The sequence below is a fragment of the Scyliorhinus canicula genome, chromosome 6, assembly GCF_902713615.1.
Source record: "Scyliorhinus canicula chromosome 6, sScyCan1.1, whole genome shotgun sequence".
NCBI classification, from domain to species: domain Eukaryota; kingdom Metazoa; phylum Chordata; class Chondrichthyes; order Carcharhiniformes; family Scyliorhinidae; genus Scyliorhinus; species Scyliorhinus canicula.
The window spans coordinates 38,690,541-38,716,149 of NC_052151.1; the positions used below are offsets into that span (position 1 = coordinate 38,690,541).

Below are 25,609 nucleotides of genomic sequence, written 5' to 3' on the forward strand. Positions count from 1 at the left end.
AAACTCTGATAGAATGTAGCTGCAAGCAATCATAAAACTGTCATTTGGACACTAATGTTTTTCATAATTCCTTTTTACAAAATCTCTGCTGTTCATAGTTGAAAGATATTTTTATGGAACTATCTTTAGAGAACATTAACAAGCTTAAACTTATGTTTACTCAACATGGGGATCCGGACTCCCGTTAACCGTCAGCTCCTTCATGGGTACCAGATTCTGGCTGTCAACTCTTCCATTAATGGGCAATTCTGTAAATTTTCTCCTTTTCTCACCTCCCTTCAAAACAACATCCTGTAAACTCAGCCTGGTTCCATAACTGCGAAAAGGTGAAATGTCAATTAAAAATCCTGGGCTGGATTTTCCGCACCCTGACGCCAAAATTGTGGCCGGCGCCAGGGCGGAGGGGCCTTATACGTGGCCGGGCAATGTTTGTGCGGGCGGTCAGGGTCAGGCGCACGGCTTATCAGGGGGTCTATTTTTAATGTCCAGCTCCGCGGTCTGAGTCCGCCATGGAGCACAACGCTGCCGCTGGAGGCCGCCGCCATGCTCATGCGTGGCCTCCGACCCAGAAGTGCAGGGGCCCGTATCTGCAACAAAAGCTGCTAGTTCTACGCCGGGTCCTTGCTAGCCCCCTGCAGGGCGGAATATGTGGCCCTTTCACCATCTGTGGCCAGTTTTTCTGGTGTGAAAGGCCACAGTTTTTACGACGAAGTGGGGACATAGGGCGAAATTCTCCGCAGACCGTCGTAACGCCGATTTCCGGCGAGCATAATTGGTGTGGATGACTCCGGCGTGGGGGCCTTCTTTTAGGCGGCTATTCTCTGTTCCCGGAGGAGCCAGCAGCGGACTGACGCGATAGGCGTCAGTTTCACCAGCTGCGGAAGTGGTGAGACCCGGCGTTTTGGGGGGGGGGGGGGGAGGAGGAGGAGAGAGACAGACCGGCATTTGGGGGGGGGGGGGGGGGGGGAGGAGAGAGACAGACCGGCATTTTGGGGGGGGGGGGGGAGTTGGAGAGAGACAGACCGGCATTTGGGGGGGGGGAGAGGAGAGAGACAGACCCGGCATTTGGGGGGGGGAGAGGAGAGAGACAGACCCGGCATTTGGGGGGGGGGGGGGGAGGAGAGAGACAGACCGGCATTTGGGGGGGGGGGGAGGAGGAGAGAGACAGACCGGCATTTTGGGGGGGGAGGAGGAGGAAAGAGACAGACCGGCATTTGGGGGGGGGGGGGGGGGAGGAGGAGAGAGACAGACGTGGCGTGGGGGGGGGGGAGGAGAGAGACAGACCCGGCGTTTGGGGGGGGAGGAGGAGGAAAGAGACAGACCGGCATTTGGGGGGGGGGGGGGGGGGGGGGGGGAGAGAGAGAGACAGACCCGGCGTTGGGGGGTTTGCGGCGTTGAGTTGAGAGGAGGGGGGGGTTTGCGGCGTTGAGTTGAGGGGGGGGGGGGGTTGCGGTGTTGAGTTGAGAGAGGGGGGCGGCATTGGAGGGGGGTAGGGGTGGTGAAGGGGGTAGGGGTGGTGAGGGGGGGGTTGGGGTAGGGGCAGCGGCGTGCAGAGGAGGGGGGCGACGGATGCCCGGGGCCAACGCACCGTCGCCCCCCCTCTGCACGCAGCTGCCCCTACCCCAACCCCCTCCCCTCACCACCCCTACCCCCTTCACCACCCCTACCCCCCTCCAAACCGCCCCTACCCCCTCCAACACCGCCCCCCCCTCAACGCCGCACCCCCCCACTAACGCCGCCCCCCCCACTAACGCCGCACCCCCCCCCCACTAACGCCGCCCCCCCACTAACGGAGGAAGGAAGGGGGGGAGGAGGAAGGAAGGGGGGAGGAGGAAGGAAGGAAGGGGGGGAGGAAGGAAGGGGGGGAGGAAGGAGGGGGGGAGGAAGGAAGGGGGGGAGGAAGGAAGGGGGGGAGGAAGGAGGGGGGAGGAGGAAGGAAGGGGGGGAGGAGGAAGGAAGGGGGGAGGAGGAGGAAGGAAGGGGGGAGGAGGAAGGAAGGGGGGGGAGGAGGAAGGAAGGGGGGAGGAGGAGGAAGGAAGGGGGGAGGAGGAAGGAAGGAGAGGAGGAGAGAGGGGGGAGGAGGAAAGGGGGGGTGTGGGTACCGGCCTTCAGAGGGAGGGGGGGGTGTGGGTACCGGCGTTGAGGGGGGGGGACCCGGCGTTGAGAGGGGGGGTTGCGGCGATGAGGGGGGGTTGCGGCGTTGAGAGGGTGGGGGGGGTGCGGCGTGAGGGGGGGGTTGCGGCGTTGAGGGTGGGGGGTTGCGGCGTTGCGAGAGATGGGGGGCGGCGTTGGAGGGGGGGTAGGGGCGGTGGGGAGGGGGGGTAGGGGTGGTGGGGAGAGGGGGTAGGGGTGGTGAGGGGGGTAGGGGTGGTGAGGGGGGGGGTGGTTGGGGTAGGGGGCAGCGGCGTACAGAGGGGGGGCGACAGTGCGTTGGGCCCGGGCATCCGTCGCCCCCCCCTCTCTGCACGCCGCTGCCCCCAAACCCCTCCCACCACCCCCTACCCCTCCCACCACCCCTACCCCCTCAACGCCCCTACCCCCTACCCACCCACCCCTCCCCCCCTCCCCACCACCCCTACCCCCCCTCCCCACCCCCCCTACCCCCTCCCCACCACCCCTACCCCCCCTCCCCACCACCCCTACCCCCCTCCCCACCACCCCTACCCCCCCTCCCCACCACCCCTACCCCCCTCCCCACCACCCCTACCCCCCTCCCCACCACCCCTACCGCCCCCCAATGCCGCAACCCCCCCCGATGCCGCAACCCCCCCGATTGCCGCAACCCCCCCCCCCCGATGCCGCAACCCACCCCCCCCCCCCCCCCCCCCCCCCCCCCCCCACACTGAACGGCGTCAACCATCATCAATGGTTGACGCCGTTTTAAAGCTAGTCTGTTTTTCGCCGACGTGACCCGTGGCCACGTCGGCGGGACTTCGGCCCATCCGGGCCGGAGATTTGTCTCAAACAAAATATAATGAAATCCCGCCGGCGCCAGCTGTTTTCAGAGGCTGCCGGCGGGATTTGCACAACGCCGGTTTTTGACCGGTCCGAGAATAAAAAACCCTGCGGGAGCGGGATTAACGCCGCTGCCGGCCGATTCTCCGACCCTGCGTGGGGTCGGAGAATTTCGCCCATAGTCCCAGTAACAGAGAATCGAACCCCTTGGCTTTGTCTTTGTGAATGGCAACCAGATCTGTGTTCAGGTTCGGTTGAACAACAGGTTGCTTGGGCTCTGCTCTTATTTCTGGATTTCCAGCTGCCTCCTCTTTAGTTGTTCATTGCTGTCAGTGATGATGAAGGAATTCTCAATGTAGGCAGTTCCCTTGTTTCTGGTCGCCTTCTCCTTCCCCTTTTATCATTTCAGATTCTTCACCTTAGGGCCCCTCTCAACCCGATTGGTAATGGTGCATCCGCATGTCTGCTGCATGGTGACAGCGGGACCGGCCAGAATAACTGCTTCAGTTCCTCCAATCACTGTTTCCTTCCACCCCTTCCGCCATTGCTCCTCCTCCAATCATAGATTCAGTGTGGATCTGTGATTGGAAGAACTGGAGCAGTGAGCATCAGGGAGACAGGGGGCTGGATTTTCCCGCCCAGCCTGCCGCAAGAACGCCACGGGGAGCCACGTACAATGGAGAACTCCATTGACCTCAGGCAGAATTTCTGGTCGCCGGCCGGACGTGGCTGGAGAATCCCACCCAGAATCTGTGATTCAAGGAGCTGCTCCTCTCAGATTCCATCTCTCCCATGCTTGCTCCTCTAATCAAATTATGCATTGTTATTCTGCATCCAAAATCATTTTTCAACGATACAAAACTGTCACTTTCAATTATATCCGGAGGATACTTTTCATTTGAAGATAATATGTTGATAATTGATGAAGAAGCTTTTTGTTACAGCTATTTATTATTGTTTTTTATAAAAAAAGCTTATATTGTGAACACATTATAAAACACTATGGATGAACATTGCATTTCCCAGATCAAAAGGGTTTATACTGGATGGTTTCCCTGCTACAACAGATGAAGTTCAGTACCTGGCAAGCAGTGGCCTATTCCCAGACGCAGCCATTTACATTAAGATTGAAGAGGCTAATGTGATTAATTGGATCCTTCCCCCAAGACTCGCAAAATGGAAAGAAAAACACGACCAAAAGCTAGAACGCAGAAACAAAATAAAGGAGTTGAAGAAAAAATTAAAGGTATGCGTCAATATTTTCTTGGACATGAAACTTTGTTATATAGAAAGCGGCCTCATAACTTGTTACTTATTGTAAATAGTCAAATTATATTGAGATAATTTCATTTATGCATTTTGAAATCAGCTGTACCAAGTATTTTTGCAAATTTCTCGCTCTGTGGTCATTTCCTTCCCACCGTCCCACTAGTCTTCCCTGCACCTGAATCAGGCAGCAGCCATACTAATCTTTACAAATCAGTTTCCTATGATGCACAAAGGGCCCCAATGCAATTTAGAGGTACGACTGACTGGGTTCTAGATGCAGAAAAAACTTGCAGTCAAGGGAAAGACGCCCTATGTGAACAATGTGGGCAGCTGATACTTTGGGCTCCTATCAACCCGCCCAGGGACCTATCTTTCTACCAATGGCCATGTAGGGTTATATACCCTCCAGGATTACCCTGAATACTCCGGTGATGAAAGGTTAATCTCTAGGGCCCTTCTGAGAGAAACCCAGGAGAAAAAGCCATAGGTGCAATCGAAAATTGTGTTATCTGTAAATATTTTTGAAAATATTTATTTACCTCTTATAACAAAAGAAATTAGACATGAGAAAAAGGACTGTATGATTGATAAATAATCCAGTCCCTTTCCAATGGAGGTGGATATAATAGGATACCAATGGTGGGAATATGAAAGTGAAGATATAGATAGGTTAGTTAAGTGGACCAAAATTTGTGAGATGGAGTTTAACATAGATAAATGTGATCCTATCCATTTTGGTCAGAAAAAAGGCAACATCATCTGAATAGAAAGAAACTTCAGACTGCTTCAGTGCAGAGGGATCTGGGTGTCCTCGTGCATGAACCTGGCGATGTAATTTTTAACCATTAAAGAAGCTGTTGCTTCACAGCGCCAGGGTCCCAGGTTCGATTCGCGGCTTGGGTCGCTATCTGTGCGGAGTCTGCACGTTCTCTCTGTGTCTGCGTGGGTTTCCTCCGGGTGCTCTGGTTTCCTCCCACAAGTCCCGAAAGATGTGCTGTTAGGTCATTTGGACATTCTGAATTCTCCCTCTGTGTACCCAAACAGGCGACGAGGTGCTTTTCACAGTAAGTTTATTGCAGTGTTAACATAAGCCTACTTGTGACAATAAAGATTATAATTATCAAAAGCAAATGTGCTGTAGATGTCGATAGCTGGTGCATCTGTCACCGTGAGTAGCAACACAATTCGCCTCTCGTCAGGCTATGCCTACAGGCCAAGGGCGGAAACATAGAGCTGAAACTCCTGTTTGAAAACGCGCCTGTTTTCATCTACATTACCCATACTTGAAGCTGGTGGGGTGCCTTTAAACTCTCCATCTTGAACTTCACCATCTTTTATTCCATTGAGTCACCACAGGTTGTAATTTATCCGGTCAGTTGAAGAATGTTTCGTTCTTCGGACGGTTTTCCTTTGTTTTTTTCTGTTGTTTTCTTCAATATTCAATACCTTGGCACTATGTTGTGTTCTGTTGTCTTGACCTTGCAATGACTCATACAGAACTGCTGATGACTTGCGTAGAATGAGGATTTAAAAAAAATAAATTTAGAGTACCCAATTCATTTTTTCCAATTAAGGGGCAATTTAGCGTGGCCAATCAATCTACCCTGCACATCTTTGGGTTGTGGGGGCGAAACCCACGCAATCACGGGGAGAATGTGCAAACTCCACACAGACAGTGACCGAACCTGGGACCCCGGCGCCGTGAGGCAGCAGTGCTACCACTGCAGCACCATGCTGCCCTTATTATTATCTACATTTATAGAAATACATTTAGAATTGAGTTATCTTCTTATGACAGATACTTTAAATGTTATTTTGAATTAATTGTAAAATGATTTTAAAATATTATTGTTTCTGACTAAACTACATTTTGAAATTTTATGCTAACCAGCCAATCATTATTACCTGACACTCTAGGATGAAAAAATTGCTAAAAGAAGAGAGGAACTTTTAGCAGAGCGAGATGAAAGAAAGAAAGAAAATCAGGTAAAATTCAGTTGTGATAAGAATGGAATTCAGGAAATCCACTGAAGTTTAATTTGCAACTAAAACAGAAAGACAAGTTAGCATTTTGGGTGAAGCTTCTTCCTGAGAATTTTGGACAAAACATATTGATATTTTCCGTTTTCAGATGATAACTATTTTCAACATTGTCTGGTTTGATTTCCACTTTTCAGTTTGCACATTTATATTTTGTTTATCGTGATATTATCTGTCTGTCAAAGGAATTGATTAAACTATATATTCAATTATATTTGTTTCAAAAACATTGAGATATCGAATTCAATGCAAAACCATAACCAAAAACAGATTGGATTTTACCAATTGTACAATTTATAATTGCTGTACAATTTATTCCTGATTCTTTGATATGCATGCTTTTCAGTAATGTTTTGGGGGTTCAGTTTTCAAGGGCAACGTTATAATGCTATAAAAACAAAATTGCAAAGTACAATGACAAACGTAGAAACATTTTACATGTGAAAGAAATTCAGCATTGCAAAATTATTTTTAATAATTCCCTTCATCTTTTATACGCCCTTTCCAGTAGAAGACATGGTGTAGAGCAGGGGTGGGCAAACTTTTCCATGCAAGGGCCACATTCAGAAATTCACAATTTTAAAGGGCCGCATAGTATATTAAGTAAAATAATTACTTCACCCGGTTATGATTCTGGGAGCCTCATATAGAACATAGAACAGTACAGCACAGAACAGGCCCTTCGGCCCTCGACGTTGTGCCGAGCAATGATCACCCTACTCAAGTCAACGTATCCACCCTATATCAGTAAGTAACCCAACAGTCCCCCCCCCCATTAACCTTAAAAAAAAAATTATTAAAAAAATTTTTTTTTTTAATGACTTGGTGGGCCGCATGCGGCCCGCGGGCCATAGTTTGCCCACCCCTGGTGTAGAGTGTCAGACAGACCATCTTGTATACACAACAACTTCCACATATTTGTTCTCAGTCAGTGTACCAGAAGTCAAGAGCATGGACAAAGTGTCTGATCTTGCCCATGCTAGGTTATCCACTGATCTAAGACTTAGTTGAAGTCAATTGTGAACCAATCAACTTTAACAGAAATCAATAGGACTTGAAATAGATAAATCTCCTAGATTGACATCCCAGAGTGTTGAAAGAGGTGGCTGTAGAGTTAGTGGGTGAAGTTGTCTGGCCCTTCCCGCTGATGGGATCTTTTGGACCCATCAATAACGCCCTCCCATGGCACATTCCCTGGAGGAGAAAGGTGCAGGGCAGGCAAAACACCGGCCAATGGTTGACCGCCTCCGCCACTGGCAAATTCACCCATGAGGGGTGAAAAGTCCTGCCCAGTGTCATAATATACATACAGGTATATGATGGTGCACAGACAGGCAGTGATGGACGCACAGGATGACCAGTGAACACACAGAACACAGCAGCTAATCACCAGACAGGACACAACCACTATAAAGCCAGAGGGCACTAGTTTTCCCGCTCTCTTGGGATCCAGCCTTTGAGACAGTCAGAGCCTGTGAGCACCAACTAGAATACACACCATGTGGTAGTAAGATAGTCTGGTCAGGTTAACCTCAGGTCTCCAGTCAAGTCAGCATAGTGTCAACCCACAGTTAAAGTATGTATGATAGTTAAGAGATCAATAAAATCGAGTTGCATTTCTTCAAGTGTTGGAAGCCTGTATCTCTCACTACTGCAGTAAACACAGTCCTCGCAGACCCAGCTTACCCAACACATCACCCAGTATCCACCTTGCCAGCTCACCCCTGATCCCATGTGACTTCACCTTTTGTACCAGTCTACCATGAGGGACCTTGTCAAAGACAATACTGAAGTCCATATAGACAACATCCAGTGCCCTACCTGTATCAATTATCTTTGTGACCTCTTCGAAAAAATCAAGTGAGTGAGACACAACCTCCCCTTCACAAAACCATGCTGCCACTCACTAATCCGTCCATTTGCTTCCAAATAGGAGTAGATCCTGTCTCGAAGAATTTTCTCCATTAATTTCCCTACCACTGACATAAGGCTCACCGGCCTGTAGTTCCCTGGATTATCCTTGTTACCCTTCTTAAACAAAGGAACAACATTGGCTATTCTCCAGTCCACCTGGACATCACCTGAAGACATTGAGGATCCAAAGGTTTCTGTCAAGGCCTCAGGAATTTCCTCTCTAGCCTCCTTAAGTATTCTGGGGCAGATCCCATCAGGCCCTGGGGACTTATATAATCATAGAATCATAGAATTTACAGTGCAGAGGAGACCATTTGGCCCATCGAGTCTGCACCAGCTCTTTGAAAGAGCACCCTACTCAAGCCCACATCTCCACCCTATCCCCATAACCCAGTAACCCCACCCAACACTAAGGGCAATTTTGAATACTAAGGGCAATTTAGCATGGCCAATCCACCTAACCTGCACATCTTTGGACTGTGGGAAGAAACCGGAGCACCCGGAGGAAATCCACGCACACACGGGGAGGATGTGCAGACTCCGCACAGACAGTGACCCAAGCCGGAATCGAACCTGGGACCCTGGAGCTGTGAAGCGATTGTGCTATTCACAATGCTACCGTGCTGCAAATGGAGTTTTGTCCTTCATTGCTAGAGGGATGGAGTTTAAGACTAGGCATGTTTGACTCCGCATGCTCATAAACTGAGTTAGGGTCTTTAGAAGCCGAAGCTTTAAGCATAATTAACATTTTGATTAGAAACGGAATTTTCTAATAATGTAATCATGAAATACATAGTAATTTGTACAGTAATTTGAAATCGAGCAAAAACTCAACATATGTTTACTCATTCAAATTTGCAGGTATTTATTATTAAGGCATTGTTCATTTCTATCATTGAATTATAATGTCTATATACTCATTTTGCAGGCTACTAATTTTGAAGAAAGCTCGGAGGAAAGTAATGGATCTGATGAGGAAGATGAGGAGAACATTGAGGATATATTAGCAGATGAATTTAGCGTAGACGAGGAAGAGGAAGATGAAGAGGAGGAAGAAGAGAATGATGCCATTGACCGGCTGAAAACTGAAATTGTAGAAAAATACGATGCAGATCAAGAGAGGATATTTGTATATCGGGTACATATATACTCCTGACATAGTTCATTCCTTATCTTAATGAGGCAATTTTCAGCTAATTATCTGTCTTTCAAATTCACCATTCAATAATTATAACTGAGAGAATATACAGCTATAATGAAAGCATTGCTGAAAAAGACACTTTGTCAAAGCTTTTCGTCTTGCACTCATTGGGACAAATTCTTAAAATGTATTTATGGGAATGGGGCATCGCTGAGTAAACCTTAATTTATTGCGCATCTCAGTTGGTCTTGAGAAGGTGGTGGTGAGCGCTTTCTTGAAATACTGTAGTCCCTGAGGTATTGTTACATCCACAGTGCTGTTGGGGAGGGAATTCCAGGATGAGTTCTAATAACCAAAGGAAGTGAATCTTTAAATTCGTCTAAAAAAATAGTCCCTCTAAGTGCTTTTTACGTCCCTTCTTCCTTTGGGGCCCTTATCCAAATGAATCTACATTTCCCCCTTGAATTCATTTTAGGACTGCCCAGGCTGTTTTCTTGCATTTTGAAATTTCTGCCTGTGCACCTCAGAAACCAACTTATATGCCCGAAGGATTGATTTATTTCCTGCATCATACTCTACAGATACCTCTTCTGACAAAGACGTACATACCTCACTCGCCCTACCTGCCAGTCTACTTTGTAAAAGTAATGTCAACATTTATTTTGGCTGTTTCATTTGTTTAGCTACCTTTTCAAAATAACTAAAGAATGCTTCCACATCCGGGGCGAAATTCTCCGACCCCCAGCAGAGATTCTCCGCCACCCGGGAAGTGGCGGTGGCAGGAATCTCGCCACTCCGATCGGAGAGGCCCCTGCGGTGATTCTCCGGCCCGGATGGGCCGAAGTCCCGCCGCTGGGAGGCCTCTCCCGCCGCCGAGGTTTAAACCACCTCTGGAACGGCGGGATCAGCGGCGCAAGCAGTCCCCGGGGTCCTGGGGGGGGCGGGGGGCGATCGAACCCCGGGGGGTGCCCCCACAGTGGCCTGGCCTGCGACCGGGCCCCCCGCTTAGGTGCACTATTTTCCTCCGCGTCCGCCACGGCCTCCGCCATGGCGGAAGCGGAAGAGAACCCCACATTGCGCATGCGCCAGCAGTGACGTCAGCGGCCAGCTGCCGCTGACGTCACTGCCGGCACATGCGCCGACCGGCGAAAGCCTTTCGGCCAGCCCCGCTGCCGGGGACGCCGGTTTTTTGCGGCAGTCTTCTGGTGCTAACCGCTCCGGCGCGGGGCTGGCCCCCAAAGGTGGGGAGTTCTCGCGGCCCCTGAGTGGTTGGCGCCACTCCCCTACTCCGGGACCCTCCATCACGCCGGGTAGGGGAGAATGCCGCCCCCTTTTCCTCAAATTTTGTAAGAGTTTGTATAAATTTAAACAGTTCCCCACTGGGTTCTTGTCGAGAATGTGTTCTCCCGCACCTTCCTCTGATGTCTTTTTTCAATTGCCAGCATTTTAAACTTTGTTTCTCTCCTTTTATCTTTCTTCGGGCAGCACAGTGGCACTGCTGCCTCGCAGCACCAGGGACCTGGGTTCAATTCCAATCTTGGGTGACTGCTTGTGTGAAGTTTGCACATTCTCCCTGTGTTAGCATGGGTTTCCTCCGGGTACTCTAGTTTCCTCCCACAGTCCAAAGATGTGCAGCAAGTCATGGATTGACCATGCTAAATTGTCCCTTAGTGTTCAAAGATGTGCAGGTCAGGGCAGCACGGTGGCACAGTGGTTAGCATTGCTACCCACGGCGCTGAGGACCTGGGTTTGAATCCCGGCCCTGGGTCACTGTCCGTGTGGAGTTTGCACGTTCTCCCCATGTCTGCGTGGGTTTCACTCTCACAACCCAAAGATGTGTAGGATAGGTGGATTTGCCATTCTAAATTGCCCCTTAATTGGAAAAAATAATTGGGTACTCTAAATTTTTTCTTTTTATTTAAAAGAAAAAGATGTGCAGGTCAGGTTAAAGGGTTCCATGGGTAGGGTGGGGGAGTGGGTCTGGGTGAAGTGCTCTTTCAGAGGGTGGTGCAGACACGATGGACTAAATGGCCTCCTTCTGCACAGTAGGGATTCGATGATTCTCTTGCTAACTTTGCCATTTTCAATTCAAGTATTTTTTTCATTTCCCTTTAACTTAGAAAGAGAAGAAAAGGAAAACTTTTATATTTTGAATTGTTTCATTTGTAATTGAATTTTTGAAAATTCAGTTACCTCACCTTTTGGAGAACTTGGTCTCTCAGGCACCCTTTGCAATTTTAAATGCTTAGCTTTCCTTGCCGCACAATACAGCGTAAAATGTCACCATTCCCATCGGTGGGTCAAAAGCCACTTAATATGCCCGAAATCGGACTTAGCCATTTTCTAGGATGATTTTGATGATGAGACTGTGAATGAGGCAGGTTAAATTGAAGCATTCAAGATGGGGAGAAGATAAGGGGCGCAATTCTCCCATCCGGAAACTAAGTGAAAACTGGAGGGCGCGATTCTCCCAAAACGGGAGAAATCGTAAAGCTGGCGTCAAACCCAGGCGGGTTTGACGCCAGCGCGCCCCTTCCCGACCGGGAACCGATTCTGGTCCCCGGTCGGGGCTAGCAGCCCGACGCCGTAGGCTCCGGCATGACGGGCTTAACGAATATCGTTAAGCCCGCTTGCCGGAGTTAGCGCCGGCTGACGCGTCATATGACGTCAGCCGCGCATGCGCGGATTGGAAGACTCCAACCCGCGCATGCGCGGATGACGTCATCGCGTATTTGCGCGAAACCCGCGCATGCGCGGGCCGGGTTGCCCCTCAGCCGCCCCGCGAATGGACCACTGCGGGGCGGCGGAAGGAGAAAGAGTGCGCGGGCATCGGGCCCGCTGCCCGATCGGTGCCCACCGATCGCGGGCCCATGGCACCCTTGGCACGGCCGTGGTACGGCCGTGCCAATCGGTGCCATGGTTATGAAAAGCGAGTTTGTGACGCCGTTTTTACGAACGGCCAGACCAGGTGTCTTCCTTTCTTCACTGGGAAAATGGGCAGTGACTCCACAAGAAAATATGTTGCTTTTTCCCTTTCTTTCTAGTTACAGATACTTGAAAGCGTTTTTAAAAGGCAGCAATTTATCGGTTAGGGCAATTGAAAAAGTGCTTGGAGATTTTCATCTAATCAGCCATGATTTTGTTTTACTCGACATAAAGGTTGTGATTTTCAGCCCTCTCTCTCCATCTTTGAGAAACATGCACGACTCAAAGTCTGGAGAGAATCGCAAAACGTGATTCTCTCTGGCGTGATTGGGATTTGCAATTCACTTCCCTTTGCCGATGGAGTAGTGTGAATCAGGTCGCGGGATCCCAGAAGTCTCATTTTAATACATTTGCTTGTCATTAGCGAGCACTCACTCCAAACCTTCACCCTCATGGAATATTTACTGGGTGCGACGTCACGCTGGTGTCATTTACAACAGGTCTACATAATCATGAACCCCTGGAGGTCAGCAGTCAGGCAGCCATTAATCGCCAGGCTCTCCACTGCTCAGGGTATGCCGGAGAGGATGTGGGGACACAGATATGTTCAACTCAGGGCTGGGTCTAGGGGGTCAGTCTCTCAATCTCAGGAGGAGGGATCTCCAGCAGGCCTTACCTTCGGGATGCTCCTTGCTTTCAGGGGTTATGGCGGCTGACATACAGGCATCGCTTCCTGTGTCTTCCTTGCTGGGCATGTGCCCAAATCACTGCCAAGGGAGTGCCATCTTTAGTGAGAGCTGGAAATTGGGTGGGAGGAGGTGAATAAAGAAGTTCAGCACTAGGAGAAACTGTTACTGATCTCAGTGGGATCCCATGAAAGGCCAGACTGCAAAGGCAGACTAGGGTTCTCAGGAATGAGTCGCATCTCCACCTCATGAAGAATGCCGATCCTCTCACATGGGGAAGCACAACTGAACTGTGAGTACAGCCCCAAACTCAGGCAGTAGTCTGAGGACCAATGGGCTAAGCTTTAGACTACACTCCCTTCCTAGTTTTATAAAAAACCTTTTGTTACGGTTTTGTTTGCCCTTCAGTCACGTTCCTTATGAAGCTGGCATTTCTACTGCTTGTGATAGAGCAGCAGCAAAGACAGGGTGTGGTGAATGTGATTCACACCGGATTGTAATCTGTATATACATGTGTCTGTATTGTAAGTGCAGTTGCACTACCTGTCCTCCAGGGGGAGTAGCTCTGGGAATGCTCGAGTTGTATGGGGCTTCTTCCTTGGCTCTGCCCAGGACTCCTCCCCCGGAAGCTCCTGTATAAAAGCTCAGTGCCACATGGTCAGCCGGCCAGTTCACCGAAAGTTCAATGGCTAACCGGCTGGCTCTGTTGTGAGTATATTAAAACCAATATTCTAATCCTATAAGCACGTGTCCGTAGAATTGTTGGTTCCAACAATTTAATATACTCAGGAAACAGTCAAAGAAATCATGAAAGCAGCCCTCAACCCGGACGCCTAGAACTCGACCCACAGGATGCAGAGGCTAAGGAAATTTTTTCCCACTGGCTGAGATGTTTTAAAGCCTACCTGGCAGAAGCCAGCACCGCCGGAACAACGGAGGAACAAAAACTCAGCCTACTGCACGCGAGGGTAAGCCACAGAATCTCCACACAGCTAAATCCGGCCGGTTCTTACACCGCAGCGCTGGCAATATTGGACAAAATGTACGTTAGGCCCATTAACGAGGTTTATGCACGCCACGTGTTTACGACCCGCCGTCAGCGGCCTACAGAAACGCTAACCGAGTTTGTAAGGGAATTTAACAATCTTTCCAATGACTGTAATTATCAAGCCGTTGCGCGGCGGAACATAGGGAGCTTGCTGTGCGGGACGTTTTCGTGGCGGGCCTTAGGTCTAACTATGTGCGCCAAAGACTGCTAGAAAAGGGGGCCCAGGACTTAGACACTACTGTGGAGGCTGCTACCACTATGGAAGTTTCCTTCCGCAGCCTCACCTCGTTTCCCGCGGACCCCGCAACCTCATCGTGGACCCCCGACCAACAGTCCCCCCCAAGCCTGTGCCGCACGGCCCCCCAGCTACCGCGCTGCCAAAGCCAGTTACTCTGCTGCTTCAGCCTGCCATTTCTGTGGCCAAAGCCAGCACCCACGGCAGCACTGCCCGGCCCGTAACGCGACCTGCAGCAGCTGCGGGCGAAAAGGACACTATGCCAGAGTGTGTCTGGCGAAGAAAGCCCCAGCCTCTAACCCTCCCACGGCTCAAAGCACCCGTTCCCTGAATTCACAGGCCTGCAGGCCCCGAAATGCTGCAGCCAGTATGCCGACTCCACCCTCACCCGACATGTGCGACTCATGGGGGCGACCATCTTGGCAATCCTCCTCCATGCGGCCGGCCATGTGCGACTCATGGGGGCAGCCATCTTGGCAATCCTCCTCCATGCAGCCGGCCATGTGCGACTCATGGGGGCGGCCATCTTGGGATCCATCCCCTTCAGACTCTGAAACTCACCTCGACGACTACGAACTCAGAGGGCAGTCATCACGGGGCCACTCCAGCTCAGCTGATCGAGCCGCTGACTACCCGCAACTCAGCGCATTCACCCTGGATCAATCCCGCCCCAAGCACCTACGAAGTTCGATGGCGGAGGTCCAGATCAACGGGTACAGCACGCCATGCCTCTTTGACTCCGGGAGCACCGAGAGCTTTATACATCCAGAGCTGGTAAGACGCTGTTCGCTTTCTATTTTTCCGGTGAGCCAAACTATCGCCCTCGCTTCAGGCTCCCACTCAGTCCAAATCCAAGGACGCACCGTTGCTACGCTCACAATTCGAGGCGCTAGTTATTCTAAATTTAAACTTTATGTCCTGCCCGACCTCTGCGCGCCACTCTTATTAGGCCTGGATTTCCAGTGCAACCTCAAGAGCCTCACCCTCAGCTTCGGCGGGTCCCTGCCCCCACTCACTATCTGCAGCCTAACCACGCTGCGCATCTCCCCCCTCCACTCTTCGCCAATCTCACTCCAGATTGCAAGCCAGTAGCTACTCGCAGCAGGCGATACAGCCTATAGGATAGGGTCTTTATCCGATCGGAGGTCCGACGGCTGCTCAGTGAGGGGATCATAGAGGCCAGTAATAGTCCCTGGAGAGCTCAGGTGGTGGTCGTCAAGACCGGGGAAAAATTTCGCATGGTCGTCGACTATAGCCAGACCATAAATCGCTTTACGCTCCTAGACGCGTATCCCCTCCCCAGAATTGCAGACATGGTTAATCAGATCGCCCAATATCGGCTATTTTCCACGGTGGATCTGAAGTCTGCATACCACCAGATCCCAATCCGCCCGGAGGACCGCCACGACACGGCATTCGAGGCCGATGGCCGCCTCTTCCATTTCCTCCGGGTCCCTTTCGGCGTCACTAACGGGGTTTCGGTGTTCCAACGAGCAATGGACCGAATGTTAGACCAGTACGGGCTGCGAGCCACGTTTCCGTATCTGGACAATGTTACCATCTGCGGCTATGACCAGCAGGACCACGACGCCAACCTCCACCGTTTTCTCCAAACGGCACAGAAATTAAATCTCACTTAGAACAAGGAGAAATGTGTTTTCCGCACAAACAGACTCGCCATCCTCAGCTACGTCGTGGAGAACGGAGTCCTGGGCCCAGACCCGGACCGCATGCGGCCCCCTCTTAGAACTCCCCCTCCCTCATTGCCCCAAAGCCCTCAAACGGTGCTTGGGGTTCTTCTCATACTACGCCCAGTGGATCCCTCAATATGCGGACAAAGCCCGCCCACTCTTTAAGGCCACACGATTTCCCCTGTCAGCCGAGGCACGCCAGGCCTTCGATGGCATCAAGGAGGACATCGCCAAAGCAGCCATGCGGGCGGTGGATGAATCCACTCCCTTTCAGGCTGAGAGCGACACCTCAGAGGTAGCTCTTGCAGCCACTTTAAATCAGGCAGGGAGGCCCGTTGCATTTTTCTCCCGTACCCTATCCGCTTCAGAACTCCGACACTCCTCGGTTGAGATGGAAGCACAAGCCATCGTGGAGGCTGTTCGTCACTGGAGGCACTATCTCGCAGGTAGGAGGTTCACCCTCATCACCAACCAACGATCGGTTGCCTTTATGTTTGACAACTCGCAAAGGGGCAAAATAAAAATGATAAAATCCTTCGGTGGAGGATCGAACTCTCCACCTATAGTTACAATATTAAATATCGACCGGGGAAGCTCAACGTGCCCTCGGATGCCCTATCCCGCGGGACATGCGCCAGCGCGCAGATCAGCCGTCTGAAAGCCATCCACGTTGATCTCTGCCATCCAGGGGTCACCCGGCTCGCCCACTACATCAGAGCCCGAAACCTGCCTTTCTCCAACGAGGAGGTAAAAGCAGTCACCAGGGACTGCCCGATCTGTGCAGAGTGCAAACCGCACTTCTATAGACCAGACAGGGGCCACCTGGTCAAGGCTTCTAGGCCCTTTGAACGCCTTGCGATCGATTTCAAAGGGCCACTCCCCTCCACTAACAAGAACATTTATTTCCTCAACATCATCGACGAGTTCTCCCGATTCCCTTTTGCCATTCCATGCCCTGATATGACCTCCCACACAGTCATTACGGCCCTGCATAGTGTCTTCACCCTGTTCGGTTTCCCCAGCTACGTGCACAGCAACCGGGGTTCGTCCTTTTAAGAGCAACGAGCTGCGTCAGTACCTGCTCGACAAGGGCATCGCCTCGAGCAGGACTACCAGTTACAACCCCAGGGGGAACGGGCAGGTGGAGAGGGAGAACGCGACGGTCTGGAAGACCGTCCTGCTGACCCTCCGGTCTAGAAAACTCCAAGTCTCCCAATGGCAAGAAGTCCTCCCAGACGTGCTCCACGCAATCAGATCCCTCCTCTGTACAGCTACAAATCAAACCCCTCATGAGCGACTCTTCATTTTTTCTAGGGGCACTACCATGGGAGTCTCACTTCCGGCGTGGCTGAGGACACCAGGCCCGGTCCTCCTGAGGAAGCACGTCAGGGGGCACAAAACTGACCCCCTTGTTGAAAAGGTGCACCTCCTCCAATCCAACCCCCCGTACGCATTCATGGAGTTCCCGGACGGTCGCCAGGACACAGTATCCCTTCGGGACCTGGCACCCACTGGATCCAGCCCCCCCCCCCCACCCCCACTGAGGAACCCCTTACCCCGTTCCCTATGCTGCCGCCCCCTTGTGCCCCCGATTCCGCAAGCTCACCCCACCGGTTCCACGAACCAGAACCAGCCTGCCCCCAGCGCCCCCAGTCTCCGGTCGAGCCAGAGGTGTATAAAGTTCGGACGGGACCCGCCCCGGAGTCTGCCATCGTACCCCAGCTCTCAACACACACCCAGCCACCACAAGAGGCTGCAACCCCGGTGCTCCGCAGATCGAAAACAACAATTCATCCACCGGACAGACTAAATCTGTGAGCCACCACCCCCGCTGGACTCGATGTTTCACAGTGGGTGAATGTGATTCACACCGGATTGTAATCTGTATATACATGTGTCTGTATTGTAAATGCAGTTGCACTACCTGTCCTCCAGGGGGAGTAGCTCTGGGAATGCTCGAGTTGTATGGGGCTTCTCCCTTGGCTCTGCCCAGGACTCCTCCCCCGGAAGCTCCTGTATAAAAGCTCAGTGCCACATGGTCAGCCGGCCAGTTCACCGAAAGTTCAATGGCTAACCGGCTGGCTCTGTTGTGAGTATATTAAAACCGCTATTCTAATCCTACAAGCACGTGTCCGTAGAATTGTTGGTTCCAACACAGGGATGACTTGCTGCATGACACCAGGACCAGCAGGGCAGTGGTGGGGGGTGCTCATAGCTGTTCTGGGAGCTGCACCATAGAGAAACAGCCCCGTTTGAGATAGTATCGGCAAAGGGTTTTCTGATTCTACCTACAGATGTCAGCTTGCAAGAAAGGTACGACAATAATAATAGGTGATTTTAATAGGCACATCAACTGCAGGAATTGAATGCATTAGAGATTGTTTCCTGGAACAGTATGTTGGGAAACTAACCAGGGAGGAGGCTACTCTCGATTTGGTATTCTGTAATGAGTAGGGACTAATTAATGGCCTCATAGTTAAGGATCCACTAGGGAGTAGTGACCATAGTACGGTAGAATTCAAGATTCAGTTTGGGGGCGAGAAAATGGAGTCCCACACTAGTGTTCTGGAATTAAACAAAGGAAATTACGTTGGCTTGAGGACAAATTTCGTCCAGGTAGACTAGGCAGGAAGGCTAAAAGGTAGAATAGCTGATGACCAGTATCAGTTGTTTAAGGAGATACTCAATTCCTCACAACTAAATATATCCCAATTACAAAAATAGATGGTAAGAGGGGTAAAAACATCCATGGCTAAACAAGGTCAAGGACATTATAAAGACAAAAACTAAGTTATATCATATTGCAAAGGCCATAGATACATAAATACATAGAAGATAGCAGGAGGAGGCCTTTTGGCCCTTCGAGCCTGCCCTGCCATTTATCACGATCATGGCTGACTTTCCAACTCAATAGCCTAATCCTCGGAGCCATTCCCCGAGGCTCCCCGACACCTGGCGCTGCCAGTCCTGGAGGCCCGTTCTGGTCTTGACCAGGGTCTGTAAGTTAACAGCCATGGAGCTCAGGGAGTTGGCCATCCCTTTGTGTGTCTGTGTGATGCCGTCCAGCAACCGGGCAATGACGCCGAAGCTCTCAGCAATGGCCTGCTGAGACTGGGTCACGGTGAGGAGCGCCACTACAATCTGCAGCTGGTTCTGACTCATGGTTGCCTGAGTGGGCAGCCCTGTCCTGGGCCATGGACGCCGCATGCGCAGAAAGCCCCAGGCCTTGCACAACCTGACCATGCCCGACATCGTCGCTCCCATTGCCTCCACCGGGGACGCCACACGTTCGGTTTCAACCTGGGTGGTAAGCATTACCGACACCATTCCCTGCTCCTGCTAGCGGATGCACTCCTCCACCTGCATCTGCAGCTAAGCTGCTGGAAACCGGCCGTGATCCCCTTCTCTCGTCCCTGGGTCTCTGACAGCATCGGGTCTATGGGTGAGTGTGGAAATTCTGTCCTCTGTGTGTCCGTCCCCTGTGTGTCCGCCCTCTGTGTGTCCGTCCACTGTGTGCCCGTCCTCTGTGTGTCCGCCCTCTGTGTGTCCATCCTTTGTGTGCCTGTCCCCTGTGTGTCCGCCCTCTGTGCATCCATCCTCTGTGTGCCCGTCCTCTGTGTGCCCGTCCTCTGTGTGCCCGTCCTCTGTGTGCCCGTCCTCTGTGTGCCCGTCCTCTGTGTGTCCGTCCTCTGCATTCCTGTGACCTGGGTGTCCGTCCCGTGTGTTTCTGTGTCCTATATCTCCGTGTGCTGGTTGTCAGTCCTCTGCATTCCTGTGTCCTGGGTCTCCGTGTCAGGCACAGGGCTGCTATGATTGCTGCCCTCCCCATCATTGCCTGTGTCCCTGGGGGCCACCGGCCCTGGCACTGACTGGCGGTGGGGGGCGCTGGATGGGCCGGGACCACCGCCGGCTGCTCCTGTAAGACACAGACAGCATGTATGGTTAGACAGACAGACGGGGGTGAGGGGCTGGGGTGAGGAGGTCAGGGGAGGGGTGAGGGGCTGGAGTGAGAGGGTGGGATGAGGGGCTGGAGTGAGGGCTGGGGTGAGGGTCTGGGGCCAGACAGGGAGATCTCACTTGGTGACCGCGCCTCTGATCTCGGAATCGGCAACCTCCCGGTCTTCGGGTCCGCCAGCGAGGTACTCTGCCCTCTGCTCATGCGCAGTGAGGGGGCACAATACAGATGCACCCCCTCCAGTTTTCTCCCTCTCCCTGCGGTTATGGGCATTTTTCTTCTGGAGGGGGGCACACAAACATCAGCAGTGTTAGGCGGTCCGACGCATGCAGTCCAGCGGTTGGGTCTATGATGGCATAGGTGCACAGGGCACCCAGCCAATGCAGCTGGCATGGGTAGGTGCAGCAAAGCTGGTCAGAGCGGGGGTTGTACCGTCCCCCTGAGGGGGGTGGGGGGGGTGGACGGTTTCACATGTGCTGGGGTAGAGGGGTTGATGGCAGGGGCACAGTGTTGGGTACTCACCCTGGTTGTCCTGAGTAGGTAGTGCAGCTTCTTGCGACACTGGTCGCCTGTCCTGGGTGTCAGCCCGACAGCGCTGACAGCAGCGCCCACCTCCCGCCACAAATGGCGAAAGGTGTTGGGTGGGGTCATGCGGCTGGGCCCGGAGTACAGAGCCCCTCTCCTCTGCTTCACAGGTCCAGGAGCGTGTGGAGGTCGTGGGTAAAATGTTGGAAAAGGTTATAAGAGATAGGGTTTATAATCATCTTGAAAAGAACAAGTTGATTAGCGATACTCAACACGGTTTTGTGAAGGGTAGTTCATGCCTCACAAACCTTATTGAGTTTTTTGAGAAGGTGACCAAACAGGTGGATGAGGGTAAAGCGGTTAATGTGGTGTATATGGATTTCAGTAAGGCGTTTGATAAGGTTCCACACGGTAGGCTATTGCAAAAAATAAGGATTATGGGATTGAAGGTGATTTAGCGGTTTGGATCAGTAATTGGCTAGCTGAAAGAAGACAGAGGGTAGTGGTTGATGGCAAATATTCATCCTGGAGTTCAGTTACTAGTGGTGTACCGCAAGGATCTGTTTTGGGGCCACTGCTGTTTGTCATTTTTATAAATGACCTGGAAGAGGGTGTAGAAGGATGGGTTAGTAAATTTGCAGATGACACGAAGGTCGGTGGAGTTGGGGATAGTGATGAAGGATGTTATAGGATACAGAGGGACATAGATAAGCTGCAGAGCTGGGCTGAGAGGTGGCAGATGGAGTTTAATGCGGAAAAGTGTGAGGTGGTTCACTTTGGAAGGAGTAACAGGAATGCAGAGTACTGGGCTAATGGCAAGATTCTTGGTAGTGTAGATGAACAGAGAGATCACGGCATCCAGGTACATAAATCCCTGAAAGTTGCTACCCAGGTTAATATGGCTGTTAAGAAGGCATATGGTGTGCTAGCCTTTATCAGTAGGGGGATTGAGTTTCAGAGCCACAAGGTCATGCTGCAGCTGTACATAACTCTGGTGCGGCCACACCTGGAGTACTGCGTGCAGTTCTGGTCACCACATTATAGGAAGGATGTGGAAGCTTTGGAAAGGGTTCAGAGGAGATTTACTAGGATGTTGCCTGGTATGGAGGGAAGGTCTTACGAGGAAAGGCTCAGGGACTTGAGGTTGTTTTCGTTAGAGAGGAGAAGGCTGAGAGGTGACTTAATAGAGACATATAAGATAGTCAGAGGGTTAGGTAGGGTGGACAGTGAGAGTCTCTTTCCTCGGATGGTGATGACCAACACGAGGGGACATAGCTTTAAATTGAGGGGTAGTAGATTTAGGACAGATGTCAGAGGCAGTTTCTTTACTCAGAGAGTAGTAGGGGTGTGGAACGCCCTGCCTGCAACAGTAGTAGACTCGCCAACTTTAAGGGCATTTAAGTGGTCGCTGGATAGACATATGGATGAAAATGGAATAGTGTAGGTCAGATAGGCTTCAGATGGTTTCACAGGTCGGCGAAACATCGAGGGCCGAAGGGCCCGTACTGCGCTGTAATGTTCTATGTTCTTTGTTCTAGGTCGGCATCCCGGAACCTTGCGCTACGTGGCGGGCAGCCATCTGTGTCTGTGGGGTGGGGTTATTTCACACAGCCCGCGTATCGGACGGTGATCTCGGACCGCTCCCCCATGCTTCTCGAGGTGCCCATGCTGGCCCCTTGTGGGCCGCAGAATCGGTGGGGTATGGGGCCCGTTGACGCCGTTGTAAAACGCTCGGATATTTACGACAGCGTCAACACTTAGCCCCATTATCAGAGAATCCCGCCCAGGGTGCCTTTCACATGGCGGTGCAGACTTGATGGACCGGAGGGCCTTTTCTGCACTGTATTTTTCTGTGATTCTTTGTGTAGCTCCAACAACATTCAAGGAGCCGGACAACATCCAGGAAAAAGAAGCCCACTTGACTAGTATCCTATCCATCACCTTGAACATTCACTCCTTCCACCATCAACGCACAGTGGAGCAGCGTATGCACTGCAGCAAGTCACCAAGGGTCCTTTGACAACACCTCTCAAATCCACGACCTCCACCTGCTAGAAGGACAAGGAGAGCAGATGCATGGGAACAGCACCACCTACAAGCTGCCTCTAGTTCACACCCCATTGCTGCATCTTCACTGCAGATGGGTAAATGCCCTACCGTTGCTTTCCTACCCCATATGGGCTGCAGCAGTTGAAGAAGGTGACACCACCACTTTCTCAAGGGCACTTAGGGATGAGCATACAAATGATGGCCTTGCCAATGACACCCGCATCCCATGTCAGAAACACAAAATGAGCGGTGATGTGAATTTGGAGTGAGCCGAAGGTTCAATTACCCTCGTGGTGAGGATGAGATAGTTCACCTGTTTCCTGCACTGCAGAGCTGTCCTCTGTTAGACCCCAAGGACACTAACTACCATGGCGACCTCCTTCCAGACTGCTGTGTTCACACAAGTGGGCATCCAGTTGCCATCCCTCGGAAATAGGCCTTTCCTGGACAGCCTGGGGATATTCCCTCGGGCGGAATCGCTGAAGCCTGGGGTTGGAGTTTGGTGTTTTCTTTTTGACCTTTTTCTCCTAAAGTCCTGACGCGATGAATAAATGGCTGTCCAGCTGCTTTTTAAATATGACATCTAGGCACGAGAGCGGAGCATACAACTTCCTGCCTGCCCACCATGAGATTATATAAAACACATAGCTGCATAAATAATGAGGAGAGCAGCACACGATGCGACTCCCCACCCCCCACGCTCAACAGCCAAAGTCGCTCCAACTGCCTATTCCCACCATTGAACGTAGGACTGGAGTGGAAGATTCCATCAATGATGCCAAATCACGATGCTGTTTGATGTGCCATCAATTGTACGAGAGACGAGTTGCTTTACAAAAGTTAGGCTTTAATAAACTAGAACTTAGCCCTGCGGTCGTCTACAATAAAATGGACGACCGCCGGACGTTTGACTATTTATACCTCGGCAAGGAGACACGGTTAACTCAGCCTCTCGACCAATCGGTCGAGAGGCACATGACCGACCAGGGCCAATGGTAATCCGGTGTTCTGCCCCAATGGCAGACAGGTACGCAAATCATATCACCACATTCACCCCTTGTGGAGAAAGAAACCGGGGGGGGGGGGTGCGTATGAACGAGAGCCGGGGCGGGGGGGCGGGGAGGGAGAGAACTGATGATATAAGTAGCAGCCGGGAGGACATAAATTTTCTCTCCTTTTATCGAATTTGGGGGCTTCCCACTGGCCCAGACAATAAGCGATATTACCCAAAAGTCCATGGAGCTGTCGAAATTTAGAACGATTCGATCAGTCTTTTTGTGGCCCGTGACGTTCAGGCAGACCACCGCAGTGGAGGAGGTGACGTCAGGTCGGCCGATGGTGGTGGTTCCGCTGACGTCCGGGAGCGATGGTCCTTGAACAGTCTCCGTCACCCGAGCTGGCTGTGTAGACGCCATGGATGGGGAAGGGGGAACCTGAGTGGGGCGCTAGGGAAAAAAAAAAAGTGGGGGGTCTGTGGTGGAGGGGGGGGAAGGCCGCACGCCGGCGGGTGCCAGGTCCCGGAGGGAGACCGTGTCCTGTCGACCGTCGGGGTACTCCACATACGCATACTGCGGGTTAGCGTGGAGTAACTGGACTTGTTCCACCAACAGGTCGGACTTGTGCACCCGCACATGCTTCCGGAGCAAGATGGGTCCGGGGGTGACCAGCCACGTCGGGAGAGGGGATCCGGAGGATGACTTCCTGGGGAAAACAAGAAGACGTTCATGAGGTGTCTGATTAGTTGCGGTACAGAGGAGTGAGCGGATTGAATGTAGGGCATCGGGGATCACCTCTTGCCATCGGGAAATAGGGAGATCTCTGGGCCGGAGGGCCAGTAGTATGGTCTTCCAGATGGTACCATTCTCCCGCTCGATCTGTCCGTTACCCCGGGGGTTATAGCTGGTCGTCCTGCTAGAGGCAATGGCCCTGCTGAGCAGGAATTGACGCAGCTCGTCGCTCATAAAGGAGGACCCCCGATCGCTGTGTATGTACGCGGGGTAGCCAAACAGGGAGAAGACGAAGTGGAGTGCCTTAATGACGGTCAATGTGGTCATGTCGGGGCAGGGAATGGCGAAGGGGAAGCGGGAGAATTCGTCAATTACCCCCAGGAAATAAATGTTGCGGTTGTTAGAGGGAAGGGGCCCCTTGAAGTCAATGCTGAGACGTTCGAAGGTGTTGCACGTTTTACTTGAGTGTACTACGCGTTTATTGGAGTGTATTAACACGCCTCCGTTTAAAGGCCGTGTGCTTAACACTGCTACAGCTCTGTGTGTGTATTTTCAGCTCGGAGTCGCCAGGTGCCGTATTTAGACACCTCACAAGTATTTCAAGGTCAGGTTCAAAGTAATAAAACTATACACCGATTAGTAAGTTCAAACGATTGATATTTATTATACAAATATAATAAATACGCATGCACACGCTAAAGACTAATACTTATTTCTACTATTAAACGACTAAATACTTATCTAAGTAGGAACCAGCAAGGTCAGGGGACAAGGCCTTTGTTCCTTTCTGGGCTGCACCTTCTGTTCGCTAATAGTCGAATAATGTATAAGCAATGCCGGGTTCACGTAGCGAGCGTCGTTTTGGCACTTACTGAACGATGGCTGGTGCTCAATGGCTGGTGATGGAAGACAGGATCTGGAGGCTGGAGTCGGAGTCGAAACAGCAAGCCGGAGCAACAACAGACAGCGAGGCCGGAGCAAAACAGACAGAACCATGTGCGGGGTCTATCTTTATAGGTCCCCCAATGTCCGTGCCTTTTCGGGGCGGGCCTTTACCTGCCAGGTATCGATTGGGTCATTTCCCAATCGATGTCTTACAAATCCCCCAATCTGAGGGTCTCTTCTCGATGGGTGGGGCGGTCTCTAGGGTATTTTGTGATGGATACTTCTGGTGCCGTTTCGTCTGGGCGTCCACTCAAAGTATCCATTCAAACCCAAATGTTGCTATTGTGTGTGCCCAGATCTGGATTGCCTCATTACTATGCAAAGCGTTTTGCTATTTACACCTTTGGTTGAGATCTTTCACCTGGCCATAAACTAGTTTCGTTACGTGCAGAATGCTAATTAGCCTTTGCAGACTGCTTGTCCTGGCTAAAACTGTTTTCTCCCTACAGTCTTAGCAGTTCTCCATTTTGTTAGCCCAGTGTCCATCTTAGGTGGCTACAAAGG

General features: G+C 51.6%; 1 protein-coding gene across 1 annotated transcript in view; it reads left to right on the forward strand.

Annotated features, from left to right (window-relative positions):
- Nucleotides 1–25,609, forward strand: part of ak9 (adenylate kinase 9) — a 457,701-nt gene that overhangs the window by 316,631 nt on the left and 115,461 nt on the right. Inside the window, exons 29-31 of the mRNA XM_038801009.1 lie at nucleotides 3,982–4,201; nucleotides 6,142–6,210; nucleotides 9,107–9,316. Coding sequence (XP_038656937.1) covers nucleotides 3,982–4,201; nucleotides 6,142–6,210; nucleotides 9,107–9,316 — 499 coding nt within the window. The remainder of the gene's footprint in view (nucleotides 1–3,981; nucleotides 4,202–6,141; nucleotides 6,211–9,106; nucleotides 9,317–25,609) is intronic.